Here is a 14,188-nt window from a genome sequence, read left to right on the forward strand (position 1 = left end):
AAAATAGAACAGGGTCTAAAATATATCCCTGTAGCAGACCAGAGGTCAGAGGGGCTAAGAAGGGGGAGGAAAGGTCATTGATGATGACAGAGAAATTCCTAAATGTAAAATAGAACTCAAACCACTGCCAAAAAGTTGATCCAGACACCTCAGGAGGACTGAGTGATCACAATATTAAATTGAAGCTGCAAGCAGCAATGAACGGGCCCTCGCACCCTTGTGCACGTTCAGGCGTGCTGCAGATGAAGCGCTTATATCACTTGCATGTAGATTCTTCAGGCCTGGACATTTAGCGGATGACACCACCCACGACTCTCTATATCAAACCATTCAAATGTTATGGCAGAAAGTAGGAACTATCACATATCGACCAATCAGAAGAAGGGGCTAATTCATGCCAATGAAGGTCAAGTACTCCAAACCGAGTCAGATGACCATTAAATATCAAATTTTTCGCCAGGCCTGGCTTGCGTGCAAAAGTTGGTGACTTTTGGGGCACGTTTAGGGGGGCAAAAAGGCCCTCATTTCGTCGGAAGAAGGAAAATAAAAATAACGAGGAAAAAAAAAATAAAAAATTCCTACAGATACAATAGGGCCTTCGCACTGTAAGTGCCCGGGGCCCTAATTGAAGCTGCAAGCAGTGATGAACGGGCCCTCGCACTCATGGCTACCGCCTAAGCACCCCCTAAGATCCAAGATGCCACTGAAAATATGTCACGGTTATTTTGAAACCCTTGCCTTTGTGTTTCAGTTCTGTCTCCACTTCCCTGGTTCCCATCTGCCCTGATTGTCCGCACCTGTGTCTCGTCAACCCATCTATCTTGTCTTGTCTTTCCCTTGCTCCTAGCTGGTCAGTACTGTTTCTGTCCTCCTTGTGTCCTGTCAGGTTTTTTCTAGTGGCAAGCTTTTGTGTTTTGGCCGTTCCTGCTCAGCAGCACTTTTGGTTTTGTTTGATTAATAAATCACTATTTTTGGAACTCCTGACTCCTGCTCTCCTGCATTTGGGTCCTATCAACCGCACAATGTGACAAAATGTTGGCAGAGAATAAGTACTGCTTAGTTTTAACTTTTTTTTTTTTTTATTTCAGTTGCAGGCTTTTAATATATTTATGTCACTACATCTCCTATATCTCTTACAGAAGACGTAAATTAATGGAACATTCATATATAAGTAACTAAGATACGTTATAAGTGAATAGAAAAAGATAAAAAAATAAACTCAAGTGCAAACGTAAAGCATTTTATTGAAAAGATTAACTGAAATAGTGTAACAAACACAATTTATCAGATGTTTTTTCTTTTTTTTTTCAAATCACATGCAAACAGGATGTGGTACGTCCCATGTTTGCATTGATTATGAAAATGAGGGGAGGTGTAATATATAAAAGTCATCTTCACAGTGCTTGCACAGTGGACAGCCTGATCCCCGGCTAACTACGGACAGGTGGTATAATCCTCTTTAAACAGATAAACCTGTTTCCTCTGTCTTGATCTTCATGTGTGTCTTAAACTGTAAGGCATATCAATGATTTCTTGATTTAATGTGATTTTATTGAACAGAAATGCAGAGATCTACAGGCATGGAAGCGGAGCAGTCTGACAACACAAGTGTTAATGTCATTCATCCCTGTTATGAATCACATGATGCAACTCTGATATTTACAAGTAATCCTTCCATTACATGTGTATGCTTGTATGTTTTCCTTGGATTATTATCATTAATCACCATATGTGGGAACCTTCTGGTAATCATCGCCATCATTTACTTCAGACAGCTGCACACTCCTACTAACTACCTCATCCTCTCTCTGGCTGTGGCCGACCTGCTCGTTGGAGTTTTAGTCTTTCCTTTCAGCATGACAGTCACCGTAACCTCATGTTGGTATAATGAAGATTTGTTTTGCAAAGTGCGAGGGAGCTTTGACGTCACCCTAAGCACTGCTTCTATTTTGAACCTGTGTTGCATTTCTGTTGACAGGTATTTTGCGGTGTGTCAGCCTCTGACTTACAAGAGTAAGATGACCGACCGCATCGTTGGGCTGATGATTCTGCTGAGCTGGGGGGTTTCCGCTCTAATTGGAATAGGCATCATAGTTGCAGGTTTTAATCAGGGAAAGTGTGAAGAGAGTTGCGTGATTGATGCTTTAATATCTACCACTCTTGCATGTATTTTCTCTTTTTATATCCCAGTCATAATTATGCTCAGCATCTATCTAAAGATTTTCCTTGTTGCATTGAAGCAAGTAAACAGCATCCAGAGCACAACCCACCAGTGCAGCAGAGCAGCTGTTAGTAAGATGGAAAGAAAGGCCACCAAAACACTGGCAGTTGTCATGGGAGTTTTCATCTTTTGTTGGACTCCCTACTTTCTTTGTATCATCTTTCAGCCTTTGTTAAATGATGTAACACCAATCGCTGTGATTGAAACGCTGAACTGGCTAACTTTGTCCAATTCCACGCTGAATCCATTTATTTATGCTTTCTTTTACAAATGGTTCAGATCAGCTTTCATAATGATCATTTCTGGAAAAATATTCCAAGGCAATTTTATGAACTCTACTCTCTTTTGAGAGGATGTTTTAAATGTGCATCAAAACGGGTTGATGAGGGGTGAAACAATAAAGATTAAGATTATCCCAACATCACATGTAAGAGGTGTGGTGGACAATTAAAGAAATGCACTTGGATCAGTGTATCCCAACACTGTTCCTCAGGGCATGGTGCCCTGCGTGTTCTACATCAGGGGTTTTTAACTCGAGTCCTCGAGTACTAGTGTCCTGCAGATTTTAGATTTTCCCCTGCTCAGACATACAGTACCTTAATGAGCTTAAGCCATATACAGGTGTGTCTCAGAAAATTAGAATATTGTGATTTTCTGTAATGCAATTCCAAAAACAAAAATGTCATACATTCTGGATTCATTAAAAATCAACTGAAATATTGCAAGCCTTTTATTATTTTAATATTGCTGATCATGGCTTACAGCTTAAGAAAACTCAAATATCCTATCTCAAAAAATTTGAATATTCTGGGAATTTTAATCTTAAAATGTATAAACACAAATATTCCCTTTGTGTGCTGCTGAATTCTTGCTGAACAGGAAGCCAGAGTTCAGGGCTGTGCTGCAACATGAACGTCACTTCATTTAAAGTAATAACATTTCTGCTTTCTGGCCTCCCTGAAGATCAGTTCACAAGACATCATATCACTCACTTGATGATGATGATAATTAGGTATCTGCCTCTCACAATGATTGTGAAAAAATGCATCCAATACAAAGACAAAAGATTTCAAACCTGTACGAGAACTATGTTCAACAGTTTTCAAGAACAAGTGATAAGATAGATAACGTTTTATTACTCTTTTTTCCTACATGAGGGTGATAAAAGTAGGGCTGCAGCTATCGAATATTTTAGTAATCGAGTATTCTACTGAAAATTCCATTGATTAATCGAGTAATCGGATAAAACATATTTTTGTTTAGTTAAAGAGCAATTATAAATATACATAAGATGTTAGATGTTAATTGACATCAAGACTAAATAATATAATCCAGTAGGTTCATAGCTGTGCATTTAAAAACCCTGAACTTACACCAGTTGACCAAATTCACTGCCTTCACTCAAAAAACTATGGATCTCACAAAGAAATGTTCTTATTTCTAATCTAAAAATGCCATTACACCTGATAACACACATCAATTAAAAGGTTAGGTGTTTTTCCCACGTGTTTCAATTGAAATTGAATTGACATTTGTGTCAAGCAAATTTTAAGTTCTAGTTAAGTTTTAAGTTAGAGTTTTGGCAGTGTTCAAAATAAAATGATGAAACCTGCTGTATTGGAGCACATTTTCTTTTAGTTAAAACTGTAGCGGGAACAGATGTTTAGAGGAACCTATGTACAGGTATGTACCGGGTGAAGGCTGATTTATTGTTCCGCGTTACAACAACGCAGAGCCTACGCTGTAGCCTCTGCGTCGATTTAACGCGGAACAATAATTTTGGCTTTAGAGGGGGAACATATAGGAGAACGGACCAGAAGAATATAGAGTGGATTAAAAATAAAAGTTAAGCACTGAGCTACATGTGTCTCCCGTCTGGGCCATTGCAGACTCATTGCCTGAGCATGTCATGTTACAAAAACCAAACATACGCCTCTTTCTTCTACCGTTTACGTGCGCTGCATCAGCCCATTGTGCCGCATTAAATGTAGTCTGGGCGTAATACGATGCTTTGAGCTGGTGAAATTAAACGAAAAAAAAAAAAGAAATTAAACGATTCCTCGAGGCAGAGAAAATTCCTCGATAATTTTTTGTAATCGAATTACTCAAATTATTCGAGGAATCGTTTCAGCCCTAGATAAAAGTATTTTAAAAATAAATAGAATTATATTTGTTACAGCTGAGGTCTAAATGTCGAATACCAAAACTTAAGTTATCAGTTTCTTTGAAATTTAAGCCTGTGAATATTAGTACTCTACAAATTGTCCCGTCTCAAAAATGTCCCGCTTTTTAAGTTGGGAGTAAATAGCCTGGCCAGCCATCCTAACTCCTATCCTCATGGGAATTATGGTTCCTCTTGATTCAGCGTTGAGGTTCAGGGGACAGTTGCACCAGACATGACCACCTCACACTGACGTCAGATAGACACACAACCAATCACAGAAATGAAACATGGCTCGGTACATTCTGTACCGGTGAAAGTAGCTGTCAATGGGAGGGTTTCCAGAATCTCTTTACAAGAGATATTCCAAAGTGAATGAGTATGGACATGACACTAATTTACAAATGCTGAAGATCAAATACAAACCGATCATAATAATACGTAAAGCAAAAAGTTGAGACGGTTACGAATTACTTAAAAGTCAACGAGCTTCACCTCAGTGTTGTTAAATCACAGTTATGTGATGGAGATGTGAACAAGCATAAAAGCACTGCTCAAGGTATAGTTTCTCCAGGATAGAAAAAAAATGCTACTAAGTGAATTACATCCTTATGCACATAAACTGTATGGATTTATGTCAGGGTGGGGCTCAGTGTATTATGGGAAATCTCCCAGCAACTTAAATGATGTCTCACACCCTGACAACGAACTTGATCAAAAACTAAACTTTAAGGCCTAAAGGTAGAGAGAGCCTGGCTCCTGAACACAAACTGGGAGCTGGTTCCTCAAAAAATGAGTCAATTAACCGAAGGTTGTGAATCTCATTCTTCCTTACGAAACTCCAGGAACCAACAGTAGACCTGAAGTCTGAAAGAAAATGGTTATGTCGGGCTAATATGGAACTAAGAGGTCTGAAAGATATGATGGAGCGTTAAAAAACAAAAAAGCTATTGTAACCTTTACTGGATTTAACCTTTACTTTGAGTTTAAAACCTGAGAAATCCTGTTAATTTCTGTCGGAAAGCTTTCTGATCAGCTGGAGGCTGTTATAGGATCTGTTCACTTTTTCCAATCTTTCTCTTTGTTATTACCTTATAAATATGAAGCTCAAATCCAATCTGTAAGTAAAACAATGAACCAGTTATTTTTACTTCGAGATAGAGTCAACATAGTTTTTATGATATTGAGTCCCCAAGCTGTTGCATACGGGTGTTAAAGAACAGACTCTGGTCCAACATGAATTGTAACAAAATGTATCCTTGAGGTCAGGGTCGGAGCAGGGGTCCCAGCCCAGGGGGGGCGAAGCATTCTAGATGGGCCCTTGTGGCCTAAACATCCCCGTTAAAACATAATCGCTAAAAAAAAATGTCTAATGCAGACTTTAATGCTGCGTTCCATTTACCTCGGAAGTCGGAACTCGGAACTGGGAATGACGTCACAGCCGAGTTATCAGCGTTCCAGTTACAAAGTAGGTAAACAAGTTTGTAGTTCGCATATACCACATGAAAAATGTAAATTACACTATAACAGCATATATATGCCGAACAATACTTGTATACGACTGATTTAGTGTGACCAAAACTAGAATGAAGTGCTACGAATTTTTACAGAGCTCTCTTCTACTGTTTACAACCGGGGCAGCCATCTTGGAATGTGAACTCGGGGGTGGTGAAGACTCTCCCACTTTCCCAGTGGGAAATCCCACTTCGAGGGGCGTTCCAGTTGAAAATTCCGACTGTGAACTGGGAGATCCCCACTTCCGAGGACAAATGGAACGCGGCATTAGATATAGCTGGAGATAAAAATTAAATGACATCCAGTGATGTCGGATTCAGCCGAGTAGCACAATTCAGACACGTGTGTTCAACCTACATGACAACAGACTACAATGTGCGACGATATGCATTTAACACAATCAGACACGGCGGTCAAACAGCAACAAACAATATAGGAAAGGCCATATATTCAGCATTATGACAATGTTATCAGAAATAATTAATATTATGACAGCTTACCAATGATGGTTTCATCCAGCAATGGTCAGAACACCACAACAAAAAATATTTCCATCCAGGGGTTGTACACGATCCAAAATGCAAAAACTTTCATTTTAAAACGTTTTCAAATCCGAACTATTTCCGAACCATCAGCCGGTTCTTCATCGCCGCAAACCTTTCAATCACTTTGCTCTTATCAACGGCGAAGACGAACCCATTTTTGCTCAAATAAGGCATTTAAATGTCTTAATTTGTCTTAAGTCTCAATCCAAGCGTCTTCATTTTATTCATTAAAGAGTTTATTTCATCGTTTTGAGGAGAATCTCCTGCGGAGGTCCTAAATCTGTGTTGCCACGTTGGGCAGGTTTCAGCCTAATTGGGCTGAAAAATATATATTTGGGCTGCTTTTCCTGGTTTTTACTAAATATTTAGGAGAAATTATTAACAAAAAAGTTTCCATTATGGCAGAGAAAAGTAGAAACTTACACAATAAACTCACTGATAATATATTTGCGTTAATCTACTCAATTTTATTGTAGTTTTTGTTTGGGGCCTGAACTTTTTTGGGGCTATTTAGTAATGTGAAGATTAAATGTATTACGCATTTAATAATTTATCGTTTCAACAGAGAATGTAAGATTCAGGATGGTTTTTCATTATTTCGGTGGGTTTTACGTTGCATTTGGGCTGGAACCTGTCAGATCTGGCAACTTCGACCTCAGCACAGGACACATGTTCCTCTCGATTGAGAGCAAGGTGAGGTTTGATAGTCTGGCCTCATCCATGCAGCCCGGAGAGAGTTTTTAATCAACTTTAGCTGCTGAAACTCAGCATGACTTTCCTGCTTTTAAAGGAGACATATTATGGCATTTAATGTATATTTTAAACAGGCCTTGAATGTCTTAAAAACAATCTAAAGCTTGTTTTTTCTACCTAAATCAGAAATCCAGCCTCTGGGCCATGTCTATAGTTTTACAGATAATAAAGCCTTTTTCTGTGGCTCATTTTCAGGGCGGTGGGGGCTATGATAATGAGGCTCTGCTCTGATTGGCTGCTTGAATGACGTGTAGGAGGGGAGGAGACAAAGCGTCGCTCCGTAGCAAAGCGTGTCCACCGTTCTGCGTTAAATCGACGCGTACCCTACTCCGATTCCTCATCATTTCACTTCTTATGTTACAAGACAAATGAATCCTGTTAACTGTAAAGAAATCACAACACTGAATTTTCACAAATGGCAACTTTATTGTTAAAATATATAAATAACATTTATGCACTATTGCTGGCTCAGGAAGGACCGCGCGTCTTCTGAATGTGAACAGCTCCAGGTGCTTGAAAGATCTGAAACCACAGAAAAAATGTATTACGGTACTGAGCCGCCGGCTCCCCCGAGCCCGGAGCCGGCTCTCCCGGAGACCCCGAGTTTGGATCTCCGGGCTCGGAGCTCCGGGTTCGGAGGTCCGAACCCGGAGCTCCTTGACGGTCCGGTCCGTATGCGGCGCCGGGGCTCCGGAGCTGAGCTAAATACTTAGCCCATGCAAAGATCATACTCATAGACAAATATAAATGACATAAAAAAAAGGAACTTACCGCTGACTCGTGTACAGTTACCGGGTCCGTGCTGTGGGATCTGATCCTTTTATAAGGGTGAATGTCGATGCAAAACCTCATTTCTACTCTCCCTCGCTGTTCAAACAGTCACCGCTTGTAAACAATGGCGGACGCTCCGGCCGGCTGAGCTGGTTGTGGGCGTGGTTCCAGCAGCGGAGGAGACCGAGGGCGTGGTTTGCATTTTGGTGACGTAAAGAAAATACACAAATCCAAACGGCTCACAGAAACCACATGACACTGGGGGATTCATTCGGGCGGGGGGAGCAGACCTTGCAGATTTTCATGGGGTATCATCTTCCCTGTGCTGGCAGGGTGAGGGGAGACCACTTTATATATGTTAAAACAAGGAAAAACGTGTTTTTCATAATAGGTCCCCTTTAAGGCTCTGATACGACAACTGCATGACAGGGAGACACACACGGGGAGAAGGGAATATTTCTTTTATTTTTATTTTTTAAACAACTTTACTGCTGCAAGGGCCCCCACGCAGCAGTGGGCCCGGGGCGGCCTCCCCCTCTGCCCCCCCGCCTGCTCCGCTTGTGCTTGAGGTGTGTTTTGCACCAAATACAAAAACATCCTGACTAAATCATGTTATTTCATCCAGGTTCAAGTCCAGCTGGTATGTATGAAATAATATTGTCTCTTTAGGTTGAAAACATTGGGTGTGGACACAATGTTTTTGGATGTCCGCATAAAGGAAACATACTTTGTTGACACAACTTCCTGAGGTCTTAAGGTAAAATCAATTTGACATAAAGAAGGTACTAAAGGGTCCTTTTTCCACCATCTCTTGTTCATAGATGCAGGTGTAGAGGGGGTGGAGTCAGCATCTCAACTCACTTCCTTCTTCTGTGAGGTGTGACTCTTTTTGAATTGGTCATTCAGCTTTGCACGTCCCACGTTGGAGGTACAGCAAATGCAGCAGGATGTAAATACGGTCAGGATGTACTGGACTTGGGAAAGGTGGACAGTTCTACTCAGATGTAGATCTGTGTTGTCACAACGCTCTGCAAATCCCAATAGCTCCCTACTGTCAACACTAGGCAGCCTCAAGCAAAGTGAAAGGGTTGGTTTATCTTAAAGGTTTTGAGCTGGTAGTCACTTAAATAGATGTGATTTTTTTTTTTTTCCAAATATGTCCCCTTTATAGGCCCTCCAGAAAAACGCGATTACGCGATCGCATAATTCATTGCATAATGAACCAAATGGCGCAGATTACGCGGGGATAGATTTATTCCTAAAAGGGCGCATATTTCCCGCGATAATTGCATATGTCCGCGCTAAATATGCGATTATGCGGGGATTATGCGGGGCTCGCTTGATTTCACAATTCACATTTTCGCATAAAGTTTGGAAAAAGGGGGAAGTGTTGTGAGTGACATGTCGGGACGCCCGGTCGCGATGTGCGGGACCCGCCCGGGGACCTCCGCACCCCTCGCAGAAACCGCCACCCCCCAAACAGCAGCTCTCACCCACGGGGGTGAGAGGAAAAAGGAGTGCCGTCTCCGCCGAGCCCCGAGCTTGCGCGGGGGGCGCGGCTGCCGGTGGACTCAGGATCCGCGCTGACCGCGCACCACTGCGCACGCTGCGCACACTCCTGTCCACTTGGGGACCTTGGCGGCGGACGCGTGGGGTGACGAAGCTCTGGCTCGTCCCCTCACCGCGCCGGTGCGCCCGGCAATCACCCGAGCACCGAGCCGCGGGCTCTCCTTTTTTTTTTTCGTCTACGACCTCACATCAGACGAGACAGCCCGCTGAATTAAGCATATTACTAAGCGGAGGACAAGAAACTAACAAGGATTTCCTCAGTACAATCAGCATTCTTTTAATCTGTGTTCTTATGTATTGAGTGTTGTATGTTTTTATCATGGACCTCGAGTCTGACTAATAAACGATGATGATGATGATGATGATGATGATGAGTAGCGGCGAGCGAAGAGGGAAGAGCTCAGCGCCGAATCCGCAACTTCCTGCATATTTTGCATATTTTGCAACTTTCCGCATATTCCACGACTTCCCGCATATTCCGCAATTTCACCGCATAAAAGCACATAAAAAACCCGCACATTTAACCGCATAATCAATGATTTTTGCCCGTGTTTTTCTGGAGGGCCTACCTTTAAGCTAAGATATAGGACACATGACCCAGAACAGCCTCCTTAATAGGAGGAAACTGTAGACGTTCTAACCTTCACTATCCTTTGAATGTCTTTGTGTTATTGAATTAAAAATTCAACATTTAAGTACATAAATTACAGTGTTTATTGTTATTTTCCCACTGGACATTAAAACCAAGTGCTAAATGTCTCACCTTTAAAATAAATTGTCATTGTCGCAGGTTTTAAATGGTTCAATCACATTTCAGTCCATTAGAATCCCACGTCACTGTAGGACACCAGACTGATGAATCGTGTGCTGATTATCCTCCTGGAAGAAAATACTAAATTACTGGGCCCAGATATCTGATTCTATCAGCAAGTTCTTGTTTGAATGGAAATACGATTGTTACTGAGATTTCGCCTTTTATGTTTTATAATCAAGTGTGTTTCTTGCTGGGAGTAAACTTAATGCTCACTGAACACACTTGCTGTTGTAATCATTATTTCTCGTCAGTGTCATTATTTTGTGCATCATGCTGATTAAATGTGAGAATTTGAATCTGATTGGATGTCAGACCAAAGACTGTCCAACATTGAAATGAGAAGGGGATTTATAAACTCCAGGTTCCAGCCTTTACAGTCCCAGTGCTGAGGAGGTGCCACTGCTGTTGCAGACTAAACATGCGTTAGGTAGCTATTGGAGACCAGATGAACATGTTTTTCCTTTGCAGAGTGAAGGTGTACTGTGTTGTATTTGTGTGTACGGTACATGCTGAACTAAATCTCTTCAGCTTTCTTTTAACGTTCCAGATCGCTGCAGGAGAAATCTCCAGCATGGACAACAGCAGTTATGTTGTTAATGACATCCACCCCTGCTATGAGCTACACGATGGCTTTTATATATTCACCAGTAGCCCTTCTATTGCATGTGTCTTGTTAAATGTTTTTCTTGGTTCAATGTCTGTTGGGACAATATGTGGAAACCTTCTTGTAATAATCTCCATCATTTATTTCAAACAGCTGCAGACTCCTACTAACTACCTCGTCCTCTCTCTGGCTGTCACCGACCTGCTTGTTGGAGTTTTAGTCTTCCCGTTCAGCATGGCGGTCACTGTGAGCTCGTGTTTGTATCATGAAGATTTATTCTGCAAGATTCGGGACAGTTTTGACGTTACACTGTGCACATCCTCTATTCTGAGCCTGTGCTTCATCTCCATAGACAGATATTACGCAGTATGTCAGCCTCTCACCTACAGAACCAGAATAAATACTCGAGTAACTCTGATCATGATCGTGGTGAGCTGGAGTGTCTCTGTTGCAATCGGGATCGGCATCATCGTTGCAGGATTCAGCCAAGGTACATGTGAAGAAGCGTGCTCAGCTGATCTTCTGGTGGCCAACACCATGGGGCCGGTGTTTTCATTCTACCTTCCTGCTGTCATCATGCTCTGCATTTACCTCAAGATTTTCCTTGTTGCACAGAAACAAGTAAACAGTATCCACAATGCAAATTCTGGAGCAACTGTTAGTAAGATGGAGAGGAAGGCCACCAAAACTCTGGCTATCGTTATGGGTGTGTTTCTTTTATGTCTCTCTCCTTACTTCATCTGTGTTGTTTTTCAGCCTCTAGCTCATGATCCAGCTCCCGTCCCTGTGATTGAATCACTGAACTGGCTGGCTTTGTCCAATTCGATGCTGAATCCTTTGATTTATGCTTTCTTTTACAGCTGGTTCAGATCAGCGTTCAAAATGATAATTTCTGGAAAAATATTCCAAGATTCATCTGTTCACTTTTCTCTCTTTTGACATGTTTGCTATCATAAAGGAATGATGATGAAGACTTTTTTTCCAATACAATATATATAAATAAATGTTTTGAGAGAGTTTCACAGGTTCATCGATTCTTTTCAGTAAATATCACGCTTTAACAAAATGACATGCCAACAGACGTGATGGCAAAAATGAAATGCTGTTCTGGGCCAAAAAAAAAATTAACAATGAAAAATATTTCTATCAAACACATATTTTCACACTTTGATGTATTTTTTGTTTGTCATCTGCAGTTATCAAATATTTATGGTACATAACTGGGTCAAATTTTTAAGAATGCCACGTGAGAAGCCTTTGGCAGCAGATAAGCAACCTGGGTTCCCCTCTTTGTCAGTACTGTTGATATTACTGCTGACTGATCTCTGCTGGAGTTGATGGTGCTTAAAATCTGAGGCTGGGCCTTAAAGATTTGCTTAAGAAGCACATCTAAGGCTGACATGCCTGGATAAGTGAAAGAAAGCAATTTGTAGTTTGTGTAAACTTTATTCACAACGTAAAAAAAATGTTAGAACAGCTTAGCACTTTGTTCAACAACACATTATGTAAAAGAACAAGAAGGAGCTTTATTGTCATTGTTCAACGGCCACTTTATTAGGTATACCTGTCCAACTGCTTTTTAATGCAAATTTCTAACCAGCCAATCACATGGCAGCAACTCACTGCATTTAGGCTTGTAGATGTGGTCAAAACGATCGGCTGCAGTTCGAACGATGCATCACAATGGGGAAGAAGGGTGATTTAAGTGACTTTGAACGTGGCATGGTTGTTGTTGCCCGACACTGGGATTTTCACACACAACCATCTCTAAGGTTTACAGAGAAAAAGATCAGAAAAAGAGAATATCCAGTGAGCGGGGGTTCTGTGGGTGTAAATGCATTGCTGATGCCAGAGGTCAGAGGACAATGGCCAGACTGGTTGGAGCTGATAGAAAGGCAACAGTAACTCAAATAACCACTCGTTAAAACCGAGGTGTGCAGAAGAGAATCTCTGAACACACAACACATGGAACCTTGAGCCGGGTGCCATTCCTGTCAGCTGAGAACAGGAAACTGAGGCTACAATTCACACAGGCTCACCTAAACTGGACAACAGAAGGTTGGAAAACGTTGCCTGATCTGATGAATCTCGATTTCTGCTGCGACATTTGGATGGTAGAGTCAGAATTTGGCATCAACAACATGAAAGCATGAATCCATCCTGCCTTGTATCAACGGTTCAGGCTGGTGGTGGTGGTGTAATGCTGTGGGGGATATTTCCCTGGCACACTTTGGGCCCATTAGTACCAATTGAGCATCGTGTCAACGCCACAGCCTACCTGAGTATTGTTGCTGACCATGTCCATCGTTTATGACCACAGTGTACCATCTTCTGATGCTACTTCCAGCAGGATAACACACCATGTCATAAAGCGTGAATCATCTCAGACTAGTTTATTGAACATGACAATGAGTTCACTGAACTCAAATGGCCTCCACAGTCACCGGATTTCAGTCCAATAGAGCGGCTTTGGGACGTGAGTTTTGCATCATGGATGTGCAGCCGACAAACCTGCAGCAACTGCATGATGCCATCATGTCAATATGGACCAAACTCTCTGAGGAATGTTTCCAGAACCTTGTTGAATCTACGCCACGGAGGATTAAAGCAGTTCTGTAGGCAAAAGGGGGTTCCAACCCGGTACTAGCAAGGTGTACCTAATAAAATGACCGGTGAATGTATGTAAAATAAACACAAACAACTTCTCTTATTCAAACGAATAAGAATTTCTTTACACAAGGATTTAAGGTGAATTCTGATACTTAAACTACACATAATCAACTAGCTAAACATGAAAAAGAACTTCAGTGTGTGTGTGTGTGTGTGTGTGTGTGTGTGTGTGTGAGAGAGAGAAACAAGGTGGCTGTGAGTTCACGTGATGTAAACAAAGATAATGGCGGACCAAGTCACGCGCTTTATTCAAATATTTGCGGGGGATGTTTCTTCACTCCCAGTTAGAACAGAGGGGATTAGATGCCATATGGCCGGGATAAGAGCGTATCAGCACTTTTCCACTAGTACCTACTCAGCTTGGCTTGGCTCGCCTCCACTCGGTTTAGTTCTTTCCCACCAGGGGTCTATCCGTGCAGAGTAGATACTTTTCTGTTTCTACTCTGCTGAGGTTCTAAGCGGCTGAGTCGGGCTGAGGAGAGAATTAAAAAGGGATCTAGATGGGCGATAGGGAACGACCAGATCTGCCAGGACCTCTGTCACTTCATAGCTGCTCACGGCTACA

General features: G+C 41.7%; 2 protein-coding genes across 2 annotated transcripts; both read left to right on the plus strand.

The window, feature by feature from the left end:
* The first annotated feature begins 1,580 nt into the window (after window positions 1-1,580).
* LOC133464778 (trace amine-associated receptor 1-like) lies at window positions 1,581-2,570 on the plus strand. The gene is made up of 2 exons (XM_061746966.1): window positions 1,581-1,902; window positions 1,975-2,570. The coding sequence occupies exons 1-2, from the start codon at window positions 1,581-1,583 to the stop codon at window positions 2,568-2,570; spliced, it is 918 nt and encodes a 305-aa protein (XP_061602950.1).
* An 8,350-nt stretch (window positions 2,571-10,920) lies between these two features.
* On the plus strand, window positions 10,921-11,892 carry LOC133464779 (trace amine-associated receptor 1-like). Its single transcript, XM_061746967.1, has one exon. The coding sequence runs from the start codon at window positions 10,921-10,923 to the stop codon at window positions 11,890-11,892; it is 972 nt and encodes a 323-aa protein (XP_061602951.1).
* The last annotated feature ends 2,296 nt before the right edge of the window (window positions 11,893-14,188 follow it).

Source organism: Cololabis saira, chromosome 18 (genome assembly GCF_033807715.1).
Source record: "Cololabis saira isolate AMF1-May2022 chromosome 18, fColSai1.1, whole genome shotgun sequence".
In the NCBI taxonomy this organism is placed as follows: Eukaryota; Metazoa; Chordata; class Actinopteri; order Beloniformes; family Belonidae; genus Cololabis; species Cololabis saira.

Coding starts and splice junctions, on each gene's coding strand:
- LOC133464778 (XM_061746966.1), top strand. CDS start 1,581: ATGGAAGCGGAGCAGTCTGACAACACAAGTGTTAATGTCATTCATCCC. Junction 1,903..1,974: donor GTATAATGAAGATTTGTTTT/GCAAAGTGCGAG, acceptor GCATTTCTGTTG/ACAGGTATTTTGCGGTGTGT.
- LOC133464779 (XM_061746967.1), top strand. CDS start 10,921: ATGGACAACAGCAGTTATGTTGTTAATGACATCCACCCCTGCTATGAG.